Source organism: Blennius ocellaris, assembly GCF_963422515.1.
Source record: "Blennius ocellaris genome assembly, chromosome: 5".
Taxonomy (NCBI): Eukaryota; Metazoa; Chordata; class Actinopteri; order Blenniiformes; family Blenniidae; genus Blennius; species Blennius ocellaris.
The window spans coordinates 16,619,485-16,641,340 of NC_137654.1; the positions used below are offsets into that span (position 1 = coordinate 16,619,485).

Here is a 21,856-nt window from a genome sequence, read left to right on the forward strand (position 1 = left end):
ATTTGGTCGCATCAGTCATAGACTGTTTACTGAACCCTGCAATTTAAACCAGTTTGAAGTTTAAGTATTACTTTCACTCTTTTTCCCCCTCCTACTCAAGCCGTTAAAAAGTGAGACATTCCCCCTGAGTAACATAACACTGAACAAAACAATCAGAAATCTGTTTAAATTAAGATTTGTATAATTTGTGCAAATTATTCACGAAAGGGGAAAGAGTTTGCTTCTTGTATTAATGTCGATCCAAACACAAGACCTTAGGGTGGAAATAAGTCAAAATGACAGATACACAACTGCAGAGACATACAGTATTTATGCCAAAGAGCCTCTTGAACATTTCATCTGTGAGATAAAGCAGAGCTGAAAAGTTAGTGAGGTTGCCAATATACTGAGAGAGAAAGGGAGGGAGAGAGAGAGAGAGCGCAAGAGAGAAGGGGGTAGAGGGGGAGAAAAGGGAGGGAGAATGGGTGATGATAAAACTCCACTGTGAGCCCTCCTGTAAGCTCAGTCACAAAGCAAAGGAGCTACCGAGACCAGAGGGGCAGGCAGACCAACAGAGGAGGCTAACAGGAGAGCTCGGAAGCACTGAATCTCTGAATCTCTGCACGAGGACCTGTCAGTCAGGTGTGTCACACTACTGCTGCCTGTAGACTTTTCTTTTTTCTTTTTTTTTTTTTAATGTCCTGTCACAAGCTTCAGGAGGAACGCAGATCAGTTCTGGACCTCTTCCGTCTCCTGACAGATTGCTTCTTGAATGCTGATCTGCATCTTTTCTGCCGAACTTCCTGGGATCCCGCAGCTTTTCCAGCCGCTTTGCAAGAGCCTGGATCCACCGCTCACTGTGAGAAACAGCAGGAGAGAGCGAGGGGGGAAGAGAGAATATTGTCATCCATCTCCAGTGCCCACCACCCCTCCAAACACACAGCCCACCCTCAGCATTGAACGGCCCTCCTCCCCGCCTCTTCTCTTTCACCCCCCCACCCTACTCTACTCTACTCCACCCCGCCCCGCCCCAACTCCCCCTTCAACACCTCACCCCCCAACAGAGCAGAAAGCGTGAAAAATCTCACTAATGGGTTTATTTGCTGTCAGATCTGCGCCGATCTGTCATTCCCTTGGACCATTCTGCTTGACACATTTCATAGTTGAGTAAGCCTCCTGGCTCTCTGGCTAGACTTAACAGTGCCCCCGCGACGTTGCGCTGGCTGAGAGCTCATCAAGAGGGGAGCAAACGGCGGCAGCAGTCAGTCTGACAGTCTCTTGGACAGGGAGTCCCTGAAGCTGCATTCCTCCACTCTGAGTTTTTTTTCCCTCTTCTGTGTGAGTGTGTGAGCCTTGTGGGCATCCTCAGCTTCTGTCTAACCACAGGAACGGTCCTCCCTCAGAAGATTTAAGGTCGTTTCTGCAGGGATCCTGGTGCTGATTGAAAAAGAGTGAGAAGATGTGGTGTGGGGCCGGGCCTCTGGCTGTGGTGGCCGCAGTGTTTTGGACTCAGTGTGTCCTCCTCGATGGGGTGGATGCTAAGAAGGAGAGAAAGAGGCCAAAGGAGGCTACGCCGCAGCAAACAGAGACGTACAATGCAACTCTGTCCAACAGTGAGGAGGTCGGCGGGAGCATCAAGGTAACTCTTTTGATGTCTTTAACCCTGCGATTCCTTTACTATCTGATGACGAAAGTTTGATGTCGACCTGGAGAAGATTAGGGTGAGGTGTGTGCAGATTTCTGCAGGGGGAAGTAAAAAGCCTGCACTGGACAGGTGTGCCCTTGCAGGTCAAGCGCCCGACAATTTGATGGAGTAAAACGTGTGAAACTCTAAATGGATGACTTCCAGAGGAATGCCAGGAATGTGCACGTCTAAAAGGCTGATCAATGCATCAATTAGTACGCGCAGTGGGTGTCTGCCAGCACTTTTCCAACATATGTGAGCACATCAAGCGCTACAAACCAGGTTGAGATGATCGTAAACACCTCAGCGCTGTCGCAGCAGATGTAGACTTTCTGTTTTCTGCAGATATTTCCAAAAAAAGCAAAGTTAGAAAACATACTCCTGCTTAAAAAAAACAAAAACGCATTAATGTGGAACATGTCCATTTTCAGGAGCAACATTTGGCCCTTGACTCTGTTATTTATTGGTTTATTGCTGGCGTTGCATATTTGTGAAGGTTTCCAACGGCCTATTTGTTTTGCTTTCAGCCCACCCATTATGTTGGCATTCTCATGTAACCCTTGCTGCCCTATATACCAGCCCACACTTCAGTCCTTACCAGTCCGCCTCGTGGTACCTTCCACCACCACCACCCCCATGTGAAACCACACAGTGAGGTCCTCTTTGTGTCTTTCGGAACACTTTGTAGGTGGCTGAGGCTGGGCGGTGTTTATTTGACTTGGTGTGCTCTGTAAAAGCTGTGGCCCTGAAGGATGACCTTGTGTCAACTCTGCAGCAGGCAGAGGATTGCGCCCTGCGAAGATCCCGCTCCTGTGCATCCCATCCCATCCCACAGGCAGCAGGGTGTCCTCATACCCCCCCCACCCCCACCCCCTGACTTTGCGGTGACTGATGTGCTCGTGATGTAACGCTTGGGAAAGTTAGGTGGGCAGATATTTAAAGACCTGTGGCGATGTTGTTCCCAGCCCATTGATTCTGTCATTCAAAGGCCCGGGCTGACTCCGCTGTGTCTGGGACATCCGATAGGGGCGGTGTGGCCCTGGAAAACTGGGGCAGCATGCCGTGTAAGCCCCTCACAAAGCCCCATAGAAAGGGTCTTGAAAGGGAACACCTCGGTGAGGATTAGTCCCCAGCGCCTCCCTCTCTGACATTCTTTTCATCTCATCTCCCACAATCAGACGGTAATGACATAATCACTCTTAAGACGAAATGTTATGCCAGATAGTCTCTTTGCCAAACATTGTCACCTCTGAAGGAACCTGAGATTTCAGCTTGACATCTGTGGAAGTGGACGCATTCAAGGTCGTATTTGTTGGTGCCACTCTATCTAGGTTTGTGGAAAGGAAAGCAAAGAAAAGAAGAAAAAAGAAAATGAACATGCCACACACCATGAACAGTGGTAAACTTGCTTTTCTTGGGCAGTTTGTAAGTTTATCCTATTACACATCTGTTAGGTCTCAGAGAAAACAACACGTCCATTGGAGCTGCCTTGGCAAGCAATTTGTATTCTCAAACAAGCCAAACATTTACACTCCACATTTACATTTTTTTTCCCTTGTGCCCAGTGGAAACAGTTCTTATGATGGCATTCGCCTTCTATCTGACCAATCCCGTGTGTGGGCTGCTGGCAGAGTGCAGTCGTACCCTGCATTCCTCTGGAGATTTTCCATTTGAAAGTGATCACAACAGCGAGGTGTGGAGTTGTGCTGCGAGTGGAATTTTTCTAATGAGATGATAAACATTTCAAACAAGCGCTGATCTCTGTGAACCTTCACACTGTCGGAGCGGCGTGTCAAAGGTGCACGAGCCTTATTGCTCTCCACTCTGAGGATGAGAGGGATCTGTCACTGTGGAGAGCGGCGAGGGGATTCTGTGATCGCTGTAATGGAGGGAGTCAAGTCAAACATCACGCCTGGCGTGTTGAGTAATGGCTGGGTTTAGCCCAAGGAGAGGGTTTTTGTTTCCCCCTCTCTCATCCCTGGTGATGATTAATGGATCGGTGTGTGGGACCTTCTGGATAGAGCCGCACACGAGAGACAAGGCCTAGTCCCAGAGGAAGCAGGGCCACTGTGAGAACACACGCCTCTCACTCACTGCTTGATGGTGCGCACCAACCTTTGCTCTGTGTGGCATGACAGTGAACCCTGCATCCAGCATGTCAGACGAAGGTTTTGCTTGTTTGACATCGTAAAATTACCAGATGATGTCATCAGAAGGAGAGCGAACAAGAAACAAACAATAAAGTCTTTTTGTAATTACATTGGATATTTGCAAGTAAAATAAACCACAGCGTTGTGCTTTCACCTCACTGACACAGAATGGCTGTTTTATTTGGATTTTGTCTCATTTATTACAGCAGCAGATTGATGCCAGATTTGTTGAAATCCCTTAATCTCGCCTGATTCTTATCATGTGCCGGTCATGTTCTTGAAACCACAATTTTTCAGCTTCAGTTTACAGTGAAACTTCAAGAGAAGTTGAGACATGAGTGTTGATTGGTCAACTCTTTTAACCCACTATGGATGAAATATATTTATATGAAACAATGAATGCAAAAGAGTATTAAAATCTAGACAAGCAAACATTCACTTGCATCTGACGGTTAGCTGTGTTTGGCAAATCTCCTGTTCAAGATTGGCCTTGGGGCCTTTCTGTTTGCATGTTCTCCCTGTGTGCATGTGGGCTTTCTCCCACATCACAAAACATTTGTTTGCAGTTAATAGCTATGAATAACCTGCAGGTGTGAATGTGAGTGTATGGGATTGTTTTTTACTCCATGATTTGAAATGATGTTCAAAATAAAGTGTAGCTGTGATGAGCTCCAACTCCCATCACCTACAGCTAAGCTTCATTTCAAGACCTGAACTAACAAAATCTATAAAGTTATTACACATTTTCATGTACAATAGTAGAAACAAGTTTTTTTTTTTTAAACGAGTTAAATAAATTGTTATTACCCCATATCTATATAAGCTTTCCAGCATGTCCCAAAGCCAGAAAGTAAAATAGATAACGACCATAGACATAATGGACATAAAAATAAACTAGCTACGGTACTCTTGCAAGATGATGCTTTATGACATCTTAACTCACGACCAACCATGACGATGAGTGGTGGACCATATAGAGTATATGACTCATCACTAAAGTGCATGATCGTTATATCATCATACACAACTGCTGTATGGTATGCTGAAAAGTACAGTTTTGAGCCCCGATGATCCCGTTAAATCTCTGCCCATGACTGGCATTAAAGTCACTGTTTTCCATGCCTTAGCAAATGCTTTCAGTAGCAATAGATGTGTTTAGAGAAACATATAAAGAAGGACTTATGGTGCAGTATATGATCCAGGACAGATTTGGGGTGGGGTCTATGAGTTTCAAATGAAAAGAAATTGTTTTTTTTGTTGTTGTTGTATTTTAATATATTTGATAATTGCACAGACTTTATAGTCTATGTGAATAACTTCAATTAATTGATTGTGGTAACATGACATGTCAAGAAGATTTTGAATCAAATGAAAAGGTTCATAAATGAACAAGTAGGTAACATGCTGGTGTAAGTAACAAAATTATAAGCTTTTTAGCAATTTAGGTTGTAACCTTTTTAAAGCATGAAAGAAATCCCACTATTAAATTTGGTCTTCAAAATCTGCATGTGTTTTGTAAATGTTTATGTCAACTCATTTTTGTTGAGCCCCGATAATTTGTATGCAAAAAGCCTGAGAGTGTTGTTCACTTACATTATGTGTCTATGGGGGGAAATTAGTTTCTACACTAAAATGCAATGAAACTTATATTTCTGCAACTTGATCATGTTTCTCCAATTGCTTGTAATCCAGCTCAAGGGGGCAAATTAGTTGCACTAAGATGAGAAAAACAAGTACAGCATGTACTTACGCGGCGTCGTGTGGAACCACAAATAAATCACATAAAAGGAGGAGGATCTAATGACATCCTGCGTTATTGCCCTGCCCAAAGTCAAACCGCGTGGCCGATCCGTACCTGAGATGGAACAGGATCACTGGAGCTTTTCAACAGCTCGTTTTACCTACCACAGGGAAAATGAGTACTCACTCCAATCTGAAAGCTATAATTTGTACTCAAAACAGATGTGACACGGCAATCACATTTTCTTTCAGGTAATATTGTTTCTCTTTGTACCAAGAACTGACTTTCTCTCACAGAAAAGAAACACATTGTTTGTTGGGACAACAGTTGAGAGTTTAGAAACCCTAATTTAAAACCGAGCTGCACTATGAGAAAGTGCCTCCAACATTAAATATTAACTACATCTTTTGCACATCCAAATGTGTTCATGCAACATTTGTTAAAGTAATAACAGCATCCTCCCTGTGTGATGGGGTAATTATCTTTTGCGCACGGCGGAGTAGTGAGACAGTGAGCAGAGTCAACATCGCATGCTGAACTGTATTTAGCTTCTTCTTTGATTAATCGTCAAGACGATCTGTCTGCGAAGTGCAGCGGTGTGGAACATGGGAGTGGATGCATGACGGCTGGGATGCACGCAGGTTAGCAGGGTGTCCCACGCAGCCGGGGGAACCCTCCCTGCCTCCCGGGGCGGCGGCGGGCCTGTCGTTGGGCCCTGCCACCCATGCATGGAGACTGCACAGCGAGCAGAGCAGGCATGTCAAAACATTGGATTTAAAAAAAAAAAAAAAAGGCTCTCTATCAATACGCCCAACCTTTAAACCTGCATGTGCAACTTTTTTTTTTTTTTTATCTGCTGCCAACAACAAGTTCTTGTCATCTCCAGTGTGTGAGCAGGTAGAATAACATATAAGATCCCAGTGAAAATAAGATATGCTTCTCCTGCAGAGGAGTAGCGCTTCAGTGTCTTGTTGCAGACGTGTTTTAACAGTCGTGTTTGTGTTGTTGGTGGCACGTTGCCCCGGGGAAATATTTCCCATTTTTATTGCTTCAAATAAATTCAACCTAATTTTCCCAAAACTATATGACAAACACATTTAAAGTAGTGCACGTCAAGTAGGTTATTCATGCAGAGGGTAATAAAACCTTTTAGGCTTCTGTGAATGATCAACAATGATTACAGCTGATTGCGAAGTGGATCCAAAAACTCTAAATCCACAGTGCTGTTGGTCTCTGTTAGTATTTATTGTATGGCCTGGGTACAGGAGAAAGTGATTGTCAGTAGAAAATGTTTAGTTGAGCTACTGGAATATCTTGACTTTATATTTAACTCTACATTTTCAGTAGCCAGCATTTACTTCCTCGAAGATTATCTCAGGGCTGCACAGTGGTGTAATGGTTAGCACTTTGTCTCATTATTTCTTGTTCAAATATTTCTGTGTGGGGTTTGCATCTTCCTCTGTTTACAAGTGTTTTCCCCAGTTTCCTCTCTCAGTCCAAAACATGTAACTGGGATTAATTGGTGACTCGACATAACCTGTAGGTGTGTAAGTAGCTGTATATAACATTTTTGTGATTGATGGCAACCTGTCCAGTTTGTACCTTTCATACACTCAAAGTCAGACCAAACCACCTCCAGGTCCCCACAACCCAAGCTGTATAAAGCAGTATAGAAGAACTTCCTAGTTTGAGGCTAGGCTCTGGGGGCCTTTAACAGTGGCGCCGCCAGGATTGAATTTCATAGTACGCACAAAGACACTAACAAACAAAGACACCCTTCAATATATTCATGAGTATGTCTGTTCCTTGCTTGAGATCTCTTCGGATGATTCAGTGCTCGGATTATGAAAAGTTTCACTGATCAGTTCGATTGGATTGATTGAAGGATTGTTCCTTCCTCAGAGAGAGTTTACTCGTATAAAAGCAAGACTTGCCATGAGGCAGACCACAGTAAGTTTCTTGTTGTTGCCCAATGTTTCAGAGACCTTATGCTAATTATGCTTAATGTATAATAACTAATGCACGCTTATGTTCTTTATGCATCAAGAATATAAACAAATGGGCTCAAGATTTTCTGCAGGATTACAGAGATCTATCATCTATCCATCCATCCACCCATCCATCCATCCATCCATATCCATATCCATATCCATGGATAAATTAGAGTACTTAGAGACAGCCCTGCATGCATAGGTAGATCCTGAAAATGCCATGCACAAAGGCAATCACATATGGACTGTTTCAGTTTCTGGTCAAATGCAAAACCAAGATAATACTGATCAGTATCTCATCATATTAGCATAAACAACTGATATAAAAGAAATCAGCTGGCTATTCTGGCTATGTCCAATTATTGTTCCTGTGATCTGTACTTTTATATTTACTAATGATGTCTTGATCAGACTGACAGTATTGCGCTGGGGCCGATTGCAGTGGGTTGTTTTTAAATTGACCCTTCTGTGGCATCAGCTATGCAGTGTCTTATATGTCAGCAGTGTGGAAATATTTCAAAGCAGAAAGCAAAATCAGTCCAAACAGCCAGCATTTCAAATGCATCAGAGCTTCATTCAAAACAATCAATTAGAGACGATATCTAAAATAATACAGTAGGATCATTATCAGGGCATGACGAATATTGACGATTGAAAAAAAAAGATGGATCAGATTGTTCAGGTACCATAACTCAGACCTTTCTACCTGCAGACACAATGCTCTCCATTCTTAAGACTGCCGTCTCAGTAGTGAAGCTCAGTGAGGATAAATATTTAACATTTCTCGCCTATAGACATCCATCCTGACACATTGTGGAGTTCTGCGCTATGAAGAAGTGTCCTCACGCCTGCTGACAGATGAGACCACTTTGAGCCGCTCGTGCATGATCAAAGCCAGCGTCCCGCTATTCTTCATCAACCCCTCCGACTGATACCTGGAGCTGCTCCCTCTCCACTTTGTTCACAACTTGTACGTGCTGATACGCAGCTATGCAAGGGAGTCCACAGTTTACTTTGCGCCGCCATCAATTGCCTCAAGTGAGAGATTGAACGCTCCTGACAGGTTTTTCTGGGTCACCGGGCAATACGGCTCGTACGTCTGAGTATGTGGTATCTTTGAAGTTCTCGCTCAAGACAGACACGACACCTGCATACAATGAATCAGACCACTTTTGGCACGTTGTGTAAGCCATCTGAGCCATCACCAATGACTGCCCTGTTCTTTCAGTCCACGTATTTTTTTTTTTTTTTAAGTGTTGAATGGAAACAGCTAAGTGTTCGGAAACCCAACGATTAAATTATTTATGCAGCGATTTACCGTTATTTCTTGGCACAGAATTGAGGGTAATAATTAACTTGGTCATGGCCTTTCTTCCTTGAGCACAGAAAATCCTTGAGGGCAAGGGTTTAATAGTTTAATTACAATGGCGTGTGTTAAAGAGGATAACAAGCTTGGAGTACGACTGATTTCCTGGCAATGATATGTTGTCTTTTTATTTTGACATGGGCAATGAATGAGATGTGTAATTATATAATAAAGCAAAGGTTTGAGCCAACCTGCACTGTTTTGTTGGAACAACAAAAACAAACCTGTTATATAAGTCAGCAAAAAAATACATTAACCCTTCATTTTGATCTGGAACTAGCAACTGCTAAACAGCAACATTCAACATTGATGGTCGCCATCACCTGCCTTTCACTCATGGTGTAATTACACTTATAATATAACCTGATCTGACCAGGGTGATAACAATGGACATGGTGACTGACCAAATAATAACAGTAACACAAAATTCACAGGCATGACCACAATAAACTTCAAGAAAAAGTACCAGGAAATAGCCTCCCATACTCCCTTGCGCTGTTCCCCATGACAGTGTCATGAAAATCAGAATTTTCCTCTAACAGTTATCAAACAATTCTTTAATTAATTGGTCACCTTGAACTGTGAAAGTCCTCTGCAAAGATAAGTGTGCAAAACTGGAAATGAAATGTTATATATTAAAGAACGTATTCTATATTTCCATATATACTACATGTCATGTTTGGAAAGTTTCAGGGAGCCACTCCAGATGGGATAAAGAGCCACATGTGGCTCCAGAGCCGCAGGTTGCAGACCCCTGGGTTAGATGCAAAAGAAGGTTGCTATCAGTACAAAGCCTATTTCATTTAACTTCAGTTTTGTCATCCTAACCCAATGTCAGTATTCATATTTATAGCAAATATGTACATAAATCTGGATTTGAAGTGTTGCTGTTGTATGATATCGGGAGTGTGTTTATGTAACATTTGGTATGTGTAAAAGCTTGGTGGTGTCAGTCAAGTTTTTTTTATTTTTTTTTATTTTGCATTTATGTTGTGAGTTTCGCACGTTTAGATTCAGTAGTCTTGCTTTCTAACAATCTGTTGGTCTTGGTTCTTTCAGTGTTTATGTACCATTGCTGATCTGACTTTTACTCCCCTGCTCAAAAAAATACTATTTATTTTCTCTTTGGCTCCAATATGTGTGACCACTTTCAGCAATGAACACAGAAGCAATACCAATTAGAGCAGATCATTCTTGTGTAAGCAGAGTCTAATACACACAGACCTCTCACCATGACTGTCCCTGTTTGCACGAGATGTCACGTTATTTTTAACTACTCACCAGCAAAAATGCACAGAAACTGAAAGTGTGATCTCCTTGGGTAACCATGCAGTTGAGCACACTTTCTTTATTGTTTGTGTGTTTCACTAATTGTAAATATGTGCTGCTGCAGTTTAAGAACATTATTGGCAGAGTCTTTTTGGCTCAGACTTGTGGAGCATATGAGGATGCATTGGAGCACACTGTACCGTACCATACTTGTCAAGTTCAGAGCTATCTCAATGAAACACACTCAGTCCCAAAACTTAACTGGGTCAACCTGAAAGTCCTCCAGTAGTTGGCTTTCACCTCTTCTTTAATAGTCCAACCTGAGAGTAGCTTTGAGCTTCAAATATTATGTCAAATGTTCAATTTAAGGTCCTGTCCACAAGAGTCAAAATAATCTTTTTTTTTTTAATCTTCGGCATTCCCCCAAAACATTCTGTCCACACATCACTAGAAATATGGCTCAGCATGATGTAGTACATATGCCAGGCCTTTAGGGGGCACTGTGACTCACCAAATACATCAAACATGCAGAAGAGGCAGACCACAAACACTGAGAAGAAGAGAATACTCCTGCCCCTCCTCGTATTCAAGACATCAACATGTTGGCTTATTAAACCTACGATCATCAGTAGGGTTAGGGCTAGGGTTAGACGATTGCAGCGGGGGTGTGGGGGTGATGACATCATCATATTGTGCATCTTTGCCCATCAACACCTCAAAGCCGAGCTGGCGATTTAGAATTTCCCGACTCTGTGTTTTGTGTTAAAAAAATATGAATACGCCATATGGATGATTGGCCAAAAACAATGCATTTGTGTGAAACAGCGTTCTCAAGTAGACAGGCCCTCGAGCTTACTGCTATATAATGAATATGAAAAAAAAAAAAAATTGACATGAGAAAGGGAAAAAAATAAATCATCTTATCCATCTGGCCTTCTGTTCTGTGGAAACAGAATTTAGAAGCGTAAAACTGTTCTTGACTGAATCAGTTATTTGCTTTTATCTGTTTCCAAGCTTCAGTCTTGCAACAGAAACAGAACAATCTGAGGCGCAGCCAGGGCCGAGTCTGTTACGTTGTTTATTTTGTCTGCTGTCAGAGAGTAGAGCGAGTCAAGGGGGGACGGAGCAAGGGAAAGGGAGCGGTGCAAATCCCAAACACAAGAAAACAGACCTTTTTTTTTTCATTCCATCATATTGGAAAAGACAAACAAGGAGTTACTTTGTTGCGGTGGTGCCTTTAACTGCGAAGAAATCGGCATGTTGGTTTAGCAGATAAGTGATCCGTGTCCCGCTGCCAAACCTAAACAAATTCCTTTTCAGACAGCTCACCTCCAGCGCGCGTCTTTATCTCCTCTTGTATCTCGGCTGAAGGCTCTTTGACATTCGGGGCAGGACTGGAGTAAGACTTGAGCTCGCTGTAATTGGAATTCATTCAGCTTCACATTTTGCCACAATCAAAATAAACCAGTCGTAGCAGAGGGGATAAAAATGTAGCTTCCAGGGCCTTATCTCTTCAACAGATCCCAGACTCGTAGTATGATTTATTATAAAGGAGTTATTTTCAGAGCATACCTCCTGATTCGAAAACACAAACTGAAACATCCCTCACTCTTGTGTGGGTACAGTATATACATTTATTATCTTGTTTATTAGATTTTGAATCATTCATTTAATTCAATTGTCCATAAACTTTATGACTAGAAAAGCTGTTTTGGACACTTTTCACCAATTATAATTACTGGAGAGTAAACACATTCAATCTTCAACATGAGAATAACACACTACATAAACGTTTAGGTTATATTCATGAAATTCCATAAATACAATGTGGCACAGTAGACATTGAATTGATTTTTAAATTGTTGTTTTTAGTTCTTTGCCTTTTTCATCGCTTTATGCCATTTTGGAATCTTTTTGTCATTTTGATTTTTCTTTTTTTCACATAATTTTAACCACGGGCCTATTTTAAATGTTTCAGGCAACATGATTTTTGGGATTTTTATTTATTTATTTGAGATATGTTACTTGTTTTTACTTTTTAAAGTGATTGTAGCAAACCTTTGGGCTCTTATGTACATATATGAAGGTTTTTAACTATTACTTTACTAATTTAGTTAGTTTTAGCATTTCTATCTGTTTATTCTTTTATGGTGATATTAGCTAATGTTTTAGCTACTTTAGTCTCTTTTAACCATTTTGCACGTTTCTTTTTAAAAAAGTTGTTCTTATGGTTTAAGATGTTTAAGCTCTTTTAGCCACTTTTACAATTGAAGCAACTTTAGGTGTTTTGGTTGTTCCAACTCTTTTAGAAACTCACACATCATTTCTAGCCATTGAAGCATTTTAAGCTGTTTTAGCCGTTTATCTTTTCAAGCAATTTTTAGCAACTTTGCTCATCTTAGCTGGTGTAAAATGGATAAAGTAAAATATAATGTTTATTTTCATTTAATGTTATGAAAGTTTAAGAGAACCACTACAGTGGTGCTACACAGTCACTCGCAGCACTGGAGCTGCTGGTTGTAGACCACTGCATTAGTCAAACGAGCAGCATTAATGAAAGAAAGCACAAGTCTGTCTTTAGGCGAGGGAGAGAAGTGTTGGCCACTTTGACGTGTTGTTACAAACTGTGGTAATTGAGGACTGCGGTCCACAGGATCGACATCACACATTAGACGGGCAGACTCATTTTTCAGCAGGGTGCTCATGGAAATTTTCATGTGCTGAAAATAAAATTACTTGACAAGGTTTGTTTACATTCATCCAAGTCTGTTGGGCAAATAAGAACTGACGTGGCACCTGAGTGAATTATCTGGAATGAATAAAGAAAAAAGGAAAGCACAGTAAAGTCAAGCTTTTGGGCGACTGATGGCAAACTAGATTTGCAGTAGACTGGGCAGGAAAGACAGACGGTGAAAGAAAATAGGTTTTCCCGTTCGACCTTAGCTGGTGTCTGGCACCATTTAATTGTATCTTAGGACAACGTTTTCCAAAGGGAGAAATAATGACTCATTGGATTTTGCTTCAAAGGTACGGTCTTTGCCTGGTATCCCACTGGGCAGACATATCTAAAAATGAAGTACATGATTATTCTGTAAACAGTTCTTACCTGCTTACTGTGCTTACATTAAGATTACCATGTTTCATTGGATTTCCTGTTATATTATCTGCAGGTTTCTGATCACCAGAGGGTGGATCCACTTGGGTCATGGATGGACTTTGTCAAGCGACCGGTTGGAAACTTTCCTGGAAAGTGTCGCAAACGCAAACGACCCCTGGTAATGCAAAGTCCGCCAGACTTTTTTTCTTATGACTTTCACATTGGGTTCAGTGCATTAAAATATTGTGTGTCTGTCCTTTATCAGCCGGGCCCACCTGGGCCACCAGGGCCACCTGGCCCCCAAGGACCTCCGGGCTTGCCTGGGGCAGAAGTGACCCAGGAAGTTCTTCTCCAGGAGTTCAAGGAGATGATTAAAGGTAGCTGGAGATACACCACAACTTGGCCTTTCATGAGCTACCAGTTGCTCTACCCAACAATTGCAATCACACAATATTAAGTCCATGTTTCGTTGCCTCATCATGAGGGAGTTGGTTGAAAAATTGCTCTGATGTCATTCTGCGGAGTAATAATCTGGAAGTGCTTGTTTCAGAGGCTACAGAGAGGAGAACTGCAGCCCTGGACAGACAAAGCAGCCCAAGCCAGCTACCGACAGCCGTCCTCACCCTGGAGGGAAAGACCTCCTACCGCCGAATAGAGGAGGCTTTCCACTGCAAGCTCAAGGGACCTATGGTGGTGGACAAGAAGACTCTGGTGGAGCTCCAGAACTTTCAGACAGTGAGTTTGTTTGAAATGTTTCTGAATCGGTTGGGCTCCGCTCTTTGCTTGCGGGTTGAGAGAAAAAGTAAAGTGTGGGCTAATCCTCCTCTGCAGGGTCGCATGCTTTGTTCAAATCGGCTGTAAGTGCGGGCATTGGATAATCATTTTGCGAATGGTCGAATTACGAGAGAGGATCATCCCCCTCGCTGGTAACTGGCACTGTCAAAATGCGCGGTGCCACTCCGAGACTCAGACGGCCTCTTTGGTCAGAAATATCAACTTTTTCAATCCTACACATCACTCCCTGGGCGGCATACAAAAGGCACTCTGTCTCCGACTTGGAATAAAGTGTGGAGAGGACAGAAATAGACACTGTTTGAAACGGCATGCTGTAGTGGAAGAACTATGCCCTGCTAGGACGGGCTGACAAGGCTGGACGAGGGAGGAGTACACTTTGCTGACTATTTAACATGCTAACACAGCACTATTTAGGACAATATGTGTACATTTTGAGAGATGATTTCATTTCTTTGCACGGTGAGAAATTAAATGATTACAATAAGAGGGAATAGAAGCGACAGGGGCTTAAGGATGAGTCGGAATTTACGAAACCTGATTGAAACTCATATGGTTTTTAGAATTGGTGTTGGTATAATGCCCAACATTGAGCATCCTTGTGGTATTTCTCCAGCTCAGTCTATATTTTGAGATCGCACAGCTTGAATTCACAATACATTTTCTTCACAATCTGCACGTTTTCCATCAGTGTTTCTGTGTTTTCAGCCGCCCGCTAAAGGAGCGTTCCTCAGAGGGTCGGGAATGGACCAGTCGACCGGGAGGTTCACAGCTCCAATCACTGGCATCTACCAGTTCTCAGCCAACGTGCACATCGGTAAATCTACGACTTTACAACACTAGCTATACATGTTTCACAAATCAGCTTTTCATCATTCCCATACAGACTTAAACAATCCCGAATTCTTTATATCTGCTGATTGGTTACTGTCCAGAAATAACAGTATATTTAGTCAGAAATAAAATAAAACAAAACACTTGTGCAGCCAAGCAAATGCTGTATGTTTACTAAAGAATATGTAATAACACTGTTGGGGAAAATGGAAGTGCTCTTCCCTAAGGATTATTCATTAAATCTATTATTGACTTTTCCAGTTGAAGCTGACCTCATGTTTGCTTTAGGTGAAACACTTAAGTTTAATTATAATTGTGGGAAGTGTTCATGTTTAAGAAAGTACTGAGGATAAAGCAGCTGAATACAAAGCTGTGTTTCATCCTATAAATCTTTCACAAGGTTTTAAAGTCTATTTTGATTGGTACTTTTAGAAAATTGTAATGTTTATTGTCTATGGTTATAATATTTAATCTACAGATCATCAACCGAACAACAAATGTTACTTTTTATTTCTGTTCATTCATAAGAGTCAGTTGAAATTCAAATGCACTTACATGAACACAAATGAAGGAGTGATGGTGCCACCTTGTGGCCATTGTAGTTATGACGGAAACAATGCTGAACTGCGGGAATGTGCATCCATTTTGATACTCCTCCATAGACGATGTTGAAGAAGAATTCTTGAAGATACACTTATCCATTTTTAAGTAGCAAAAATATTACATCCTGAAGCGGTGGTTCCAAACCTTTTTGTGCATGGAGACCTCCAGATTGGCTCTAATGAAGGCAGCAGACCTCCTCTCCAATCCATGATTTGTCCAAAAAATTACCGTGAAGTCCAATGCAAAGAGCCTTCAAAAAAAAAGAAAAAATAAAAAGACAGTGTTACTGTTTTATTCCAATTTCTATTGACGTGCAGATCTAATTTTGGCATCCTCAGAGCCTAAAAAGCCTCTAATGGGGTCTCCAAACCAATGTTTGGACACCAAAGTACTTTAAAATGAGGATGTTATCTCAATGCTAGCACAGTAGCCTTTTGTTATCAAATTCAACCATATCCAATTTGTGTTAGTTACTTTTTTAATATGATTACCACTGCAATGGATGCATGCTAAATCAAAGTTATATCCCCCCTAATGTTAAATAGTTAGATTTAGTGACTAAAACTGACTACAGAGTAAAGGGCAAAGGTGTGGTCCGTTAAACTTTACAGCGTGTTTATAATTAACTGAACCAAGCCGGATGTGGAAAGTGAGCTCCAGTATATGGACTGACGCCATTCAAAGCAGATTGTTCACAATATACAGAGATAATAGCAGGGAAGGAAACTTTTTGTAATACAGTATTCACACATGATCGGGCAAGTAAACATATTTGGCAACTGCTATATTAAAAAAAAAAAAAAGAACAAAATAGTATATTCAGTTATTCACAAGTCATTTATTTTGCTATATATGTATTTGAAGTGTCAGGAATTTGTAAAATGTGACAATGCAATCTCTGCTTTCAAGGTTTTGAACTTCTGCACTTGCTTGAAGCATTTCCTTTTAAAATATAGAATAAAAAAGATAAACATGAACACTGTACCAAATAAAAGTGATGCCGAACAAACACATTATATTAGACTAGGACTTATTAAAGAGTGGTAGGATAGACCCCATCCCATAGAGTTCATACACACCAAAAGAGCTATAGACTGTTTCTTTTATATTGATATTTTTTTAAAGCACATTTTATGATTATTGATTGATCTTTGGTTGGTTATTAAATTGCAGGTTCTATGCATGTATAAAGAAGGTCAATAACACAGATTAAAATAACTTTAGAAGTGAAAAACTGAGCAAGTTAAACCTATTTTAATAAATTATCACACAATGAATTGTTGGGTCACTGCATACTGAAGTCCAGCAGTTTAATGTTTTACCTTCAAGAATTTACCCAAAAAAAAGGGGTCTAAAAAGAGTATCTACTACAAAATGTATTGTATTATGACAGCCTATCATTGTCATTAAACGTTTTTTTTTAATATATCTTTTGAAGCAAATAAGAAAAAAGTTAAAGCAAAGCTACCAAATGTGGTCGCTCTCCCTAAAATGTGTTAATTCAGCTCTATTACTCATACAACAAATTCAGTTATAAGGATGTGTTTAAATGTAATCATTCAGAGTATTACCATCGAATATTTGATTTTATCGAGAGTTTTTACTTGGGAATAATTGAGAGCAAGTTATGCTGTAAAAATCTGTCGCGTAATGGATCCTGCTGCTGCTCTTTTTTCAGACATAGTTGAATAAAACTCCATTTCATTATTTGATTTGCAAAAAAAAATAAAAAATCATTATTTTAATCGTGTGGGGGGACTGAAATAAATGAAAGTACGTAGATGTCATGGTATATTTGACATTAGGTGGGAGTGTGTCTGCTATAAAGGGTTGAAAGTCTGGTTTCATTCTAACTGCAGGGCTGCAACAACACTGATGTTAACTAGTTTTGGGGGATTGCGCCTCTTTAATTTGAATATTTTCACTTCCCTGCAGATCACAACGAGGTGAAGAGGAGCAAGAGTCAGCTCAAAGCGCGGGACAACGTCCGCGTGTTGATCTGCATTGAGTCACTCTGCCACAGATACACGTAGGTATTCCTGGTAGTTATAAAAACCCTCCCAAGAGCTCTTTCCCCCTGAATCCAAATACAGTCCAATCTGCCTGACGCCACTGTGACATGTGCTTTTGATTTTGTTATGACATGCTGGTGAGTGATGCTCCAACTGATCACCAGTAAGAATTCATGAAATTGATCATGTGGAGTCATTAATCTGACAACAACAACCGCGCTGTGCATTCCTTACATACCTGTTTCCACGTCTTGTTTATTTCCCCTGTAACAGTGATATTTTATTAGTGTTTAATGCTTCTTTGGCTTTTACCAGAGTTTATGTGCTGTTAAAGGTGTTGTCTGTTACACTTTGTGTGGAACCAGTTTGGCATTTCCTGTATAAAAAGCAGAACAGGTCTTTAAAGGAAATGTCCTCTCATTTGGAGCCGTCGTCCCTGTCGCCTGACTAATCTTAATGGACTCACCTTTGACACTTCAGGCGGCCTGTTAACAGCACAGGAAGGCTGTTGTTTGGAACGTGGGAGACTAGTAATGAAGCGATTGGATACAGTTGGACAGAAAATCACAAGCCCAGAAGTCTATTTACATAAAACTACTGAAAACCACTGAAGAAAAAACAGATCCCTGACGTCTCTCCTGAACTGTGCAGAGTTCTCTAGCTTCTCCTTCTGGTGTGGTACAATGAGGGGGAATGTATGAATAATATTATTATGATGGGATACTAAACCCCAAAGAGTACTTGGCTCTTGGTTTCCTGAGCCAAAGTCCCAGCCAGTCTCACCCTCCCACGCCTGAAAATGCAGAGAATGTGAAATGAGTCTTGTTGCGAAGGCAGTCCGAGCAAAGACAAACATGATTGATTTGCCATAAAAATGTAGCATTTTCCGTTTAACAGGAGCCAGTGCTCCCGCTGTGTGGTTTTAAAGGCTGCAGCGACGTTTCAACCCTCTATGCAGACTCTCCCCATCGTTAAAGGGCAGATTTTTACTTATTTGCGACCATTGCCACTACATAAATATCTCTATGGTAAACATGTGGCTAAAGCCAGCCAATCACTAAGTTAGTGCAGCATGAAATGACAGCAAAGCAAAGTTTTCCCCCTTAGCCTTTTCAATATACTATTGTTTTTGATTTAAAGGATACAGCAATTATACAGACATCATACACCACTTAGATGTCAATATGCAAAATAGTAGCTATCGCTGGCAGCCAGCTTTGCTAGCTTAGTATAAAACAATGGCTTGCACTTGTTACCGGCCATCATATGACTTAAGGCAAATCAACACATTCATGGTCTTTCCAAAAGCCACATGACAAGATTGACATTATTAAGTTCGATTGGTATGCAAATATGTAGTGACAGCGAACAGAGTTCGCTTAGCATAAATATTGCAAATGGGGAGATACAGTTCTACATATGTGTTTAGTCTTTACACATAGGATCAATTGTTTTGCTCATTTTGTTCACGAATGATTACAGGTGACCAGATAACTGCTTGTATCAAAAAAAGTAAACCAAAAGTCAGTAGGCGTCTGAGTTAGCTGAGCATGAAGACAGCTCACAAGAAGCAACAGCTGGCAGCTTTTGGCTCCATTTACATGAAAACAAGTGCATCTGCAAAACCTTCTTCACTAATGGTGGTGGTGGGGGGGGGGGGGGTCCGTGTACCGAACTTGTACCGCGAGTCATATCACTATGGGTCTGCCACGTGAAATAATTATTCCACTTTAGAAGCTGCTATAAAAACTTTGCAGATACAGTGGATCTGCACACCGGTGTCGTGTAAATGGAGCCCCCAAAACTGAAGAAGGTTTTGCAGATACACTCGTATTCCTTGTCATATAGAAAGAGGACCTAAGTTAGCATAAAGAATCACTTGCATTAACTTTTTTTTTTTTATGCTTTATTCATCTGATTTGCAGTTCGCTGGAGATGATTGTTGGATTGGAGAGTAACAGCAAGATCTTCACCGTCAGTGTGCAGGGTCTGCTGGAGCTTCAGGTGAGCCACGAGACGTTCATATATAGCACATGAAAAAATGTTCATGTTTTACAATATCTGTATTGTGTGTTTTTACTCTGCAGGCTGGGCAGTACACCTCCATATTTGTGGATAACGCAGCCGGTGCATCCATCACAATACAGAACGGTTCTGATTTCATGGGCATGCTGCTGGGTGTATAGCCTCCACCCAAGCTGTCTACCGCTGCCGTGTCTTTTTTTTTTTTTATCTCTTTCAATGGACTATTTCAAGCTCCATCACACAGGACCAAACCATGGGGAGGGTTTGAAGAAAAAGAAAAGAAAGCAGGGCTCACATTGACTGGACTGCTGGTCAGATGGTGAAAAGACAGTGTGAAGAACTCGCAGACTGAGTTTGTTTTTCACAGTGCACCGCCACTTCTCGCCTCATGAACTTGGATGCATGTTGCTTCACCGATAAAGTCACCTGAAAATAACATGGAGATGTTTATCACACTATATTTTTTACAGTTGTTAAAGACTTTTGCAGTAAATTGAGTCTAAAATGTTCTTCGTAGGTAACAAAAGCGCTAATGAATACAAAGTAGTACATTTGTGCGTTTAATGTATATTGACTGCTGTTTTTTTTAATGTATACTATTTACTATCTATTGTGTACACACTCATAAACTATTTTTTTTAATTAAAATTCACTTTTATATGTGTTATATGGTACATAGACTGTGACTACACTGGACAGTTGAAATATGCTCAATAAGCAGGCATCATATGATTTATAAATACATCTCTTAGTGCATTTGTTAGCTATCTTAGCATTGGTCCAGATTAAAATATATGCACAGCAGTTGAATGTCTGCATTGGAATTTTGTATTGACATTCATGGTCGCCAAAACTATGATTCTACTGATTTTGGTGACCACTGTTGCCACCATGTGACTTTGACGTTTGTAGTTTTATGAGATTTTATCTTCTACAAGCATTGGACAGATTGCCATGAAATACATGTTCGTCCAAAATAAAATGTCATATTGTTTGTGTTCCCTGAATTTTTCCAAGTCAAACTATTATTTTTGGAAATACTTGACTTAATTAGGAAATGCCACATTTCCCAAGCTCTTCTGCTTTTAGCCTATGATTGGCCTGTTTTCTATATGATGCTAATATTTCTTGAAAAAAAAAAAAATCCACTCTTTATGCTGATCTGTTTCTATTTATTGATTATATGTATTTTAATTCTTTAAGGTCTAACTTTTCTTTTGGGCAACATTTTGCTTGTGCTGTCTTAGCAGAGGAGGTTTTATCAATGGAACCGCGTAGCAGCATAATATTGTCTTACATTGACATTTAGTGGCTCCCAGGTGTTCTATACATGTATTATCGATGTAGAAGCTGCCAGACAATGTAACCAGCGTCACCAGTCAAATGACAAAAAAACCCCCAACACAAAACCGGACTTATAGTCCAGAAATAGCCCAGTTTTTGTGAAAACATGCAGGCTGAAGCCTCCAGAAATCCTGTTCCCTGAGACACGACAAGTTTCATCAGTCTGAAGAAAAGCTTGGCAAGGATTCAACTGTTTTCGAATCCATTAAATCTCAATGTGAGGTCATTGTTTTTATTTTTAGCTGCTTGAAGTTTCAAAGAGCTACAATACGAGTCAAATATTTTTAATGTTCCACTGTGTTTTGCAACGAGAGGCTTTGTTTGAAAAAAAATATGCATAAAGTTGAATTTTATTTTTCTATAAAAATTTTACCTGCTTCACATTTTTAAATGTATATTTAATTCAATGTAGCCTCTTTTAACATGTACTTTGCATTTTCACATTGGGAAATATTTGGGTTAGGTTACTGAGCACTGAGTTCACTGTGCTCTGATTTCAACAAGATTGTCTGTAGCCTTTGAATTAAAGAAATTAATCCCATGCAGATTTATCACTATTTTCTTCTGTCGTATTTTATAAGTTGCAAACAAATAAACTACTTAAAGATGTATCAACTTGGGCACAACTTGGTTAGCGCTCTCATTGTATGAACAAAGTTTGGGGCTTTTCAGTTTGCCTATTTTCGTTGTGTGTACATACATATTGTTCAGGTGTTGTCCTACAGTCCAAAACTACAGGGTGTCCTGTGACTGGAAAGTCCCGTTTCCACTGCACAAAAAAGTGCCGGGATGATCTGGTACGATTGGGGTTTTCGTGCGTTTCCACTGCAAGAATTGTGGATGGTACCGAAATAACCGCCCCTAAGGTTGATGCTTATCCGTCGCCCTTTGGTTGAGGAGCTCAGGACAATGAACGGTCCAATTTTGAAGCGCCGTCTGCTGATTGGTCAGAGACTTACAACACGCCTA

At 40.8% G+C, this 21,856-nt stretch overlaps 1 protein-coding gene across 1 annotated transcript; it reads left to right on the top strand.

Moving 5' to 3' along the window:
- Positions 1-1,228: 1,228 nt before the first annotated feature.
- c1qtnf12 (C1q and TNF related 12) lies at positions 1,229-20,539 on the top strand. Its single transcript, XM_080497222.1, has 8 exons — positions 1,229-1,618; positions 13,351-13,455; positions 13,543-13,654; positions 13,828-14,012; positions 14,778-14,886; positions 17,442-17,535; positions 19,444-19,522; positions 19,606-20,539. The coding sequence occupies exons 1-8, from the start codon at positions 1,439-1,441 to the stop codon at positions 19,702-19,704; spliced, it is 963 nt and encodes a 320-aa protein (XP_080353348.1). The 5' UTR covers positions 1,229-1,438; the 3' UTR covers positions 19,705-20,539.
- Positions 20,540-21,856: the final 1,317 nt, after the last annotated feature.

Excerpts from the sequence above, each read along its gene's own strand:
- c1qtnf12 (XM_080497222.1), top strand. The coding sequence starts at position 1,439 with ATGTGGTGTGGGGCCGGGCCTCTGGCTGTGGTGGCCGCAGTGTTTTGG. Across the intron at positions 13,456-13,542 it reads GCAAACGCAAACGACCCCTG|CCGGGCCCACCTGGGCCACC; the intron begins GTAATGCAAAGT and ends GTCCTTTATCAG. Across the intron at positions 19,523-19,605 it reads AGGGTCTGCTGGAGCTTCAG|GCTGGGCAGTACACCTCCAT; the intron begins GTGAGCCACGAG and ends TTTACTCTGCAG.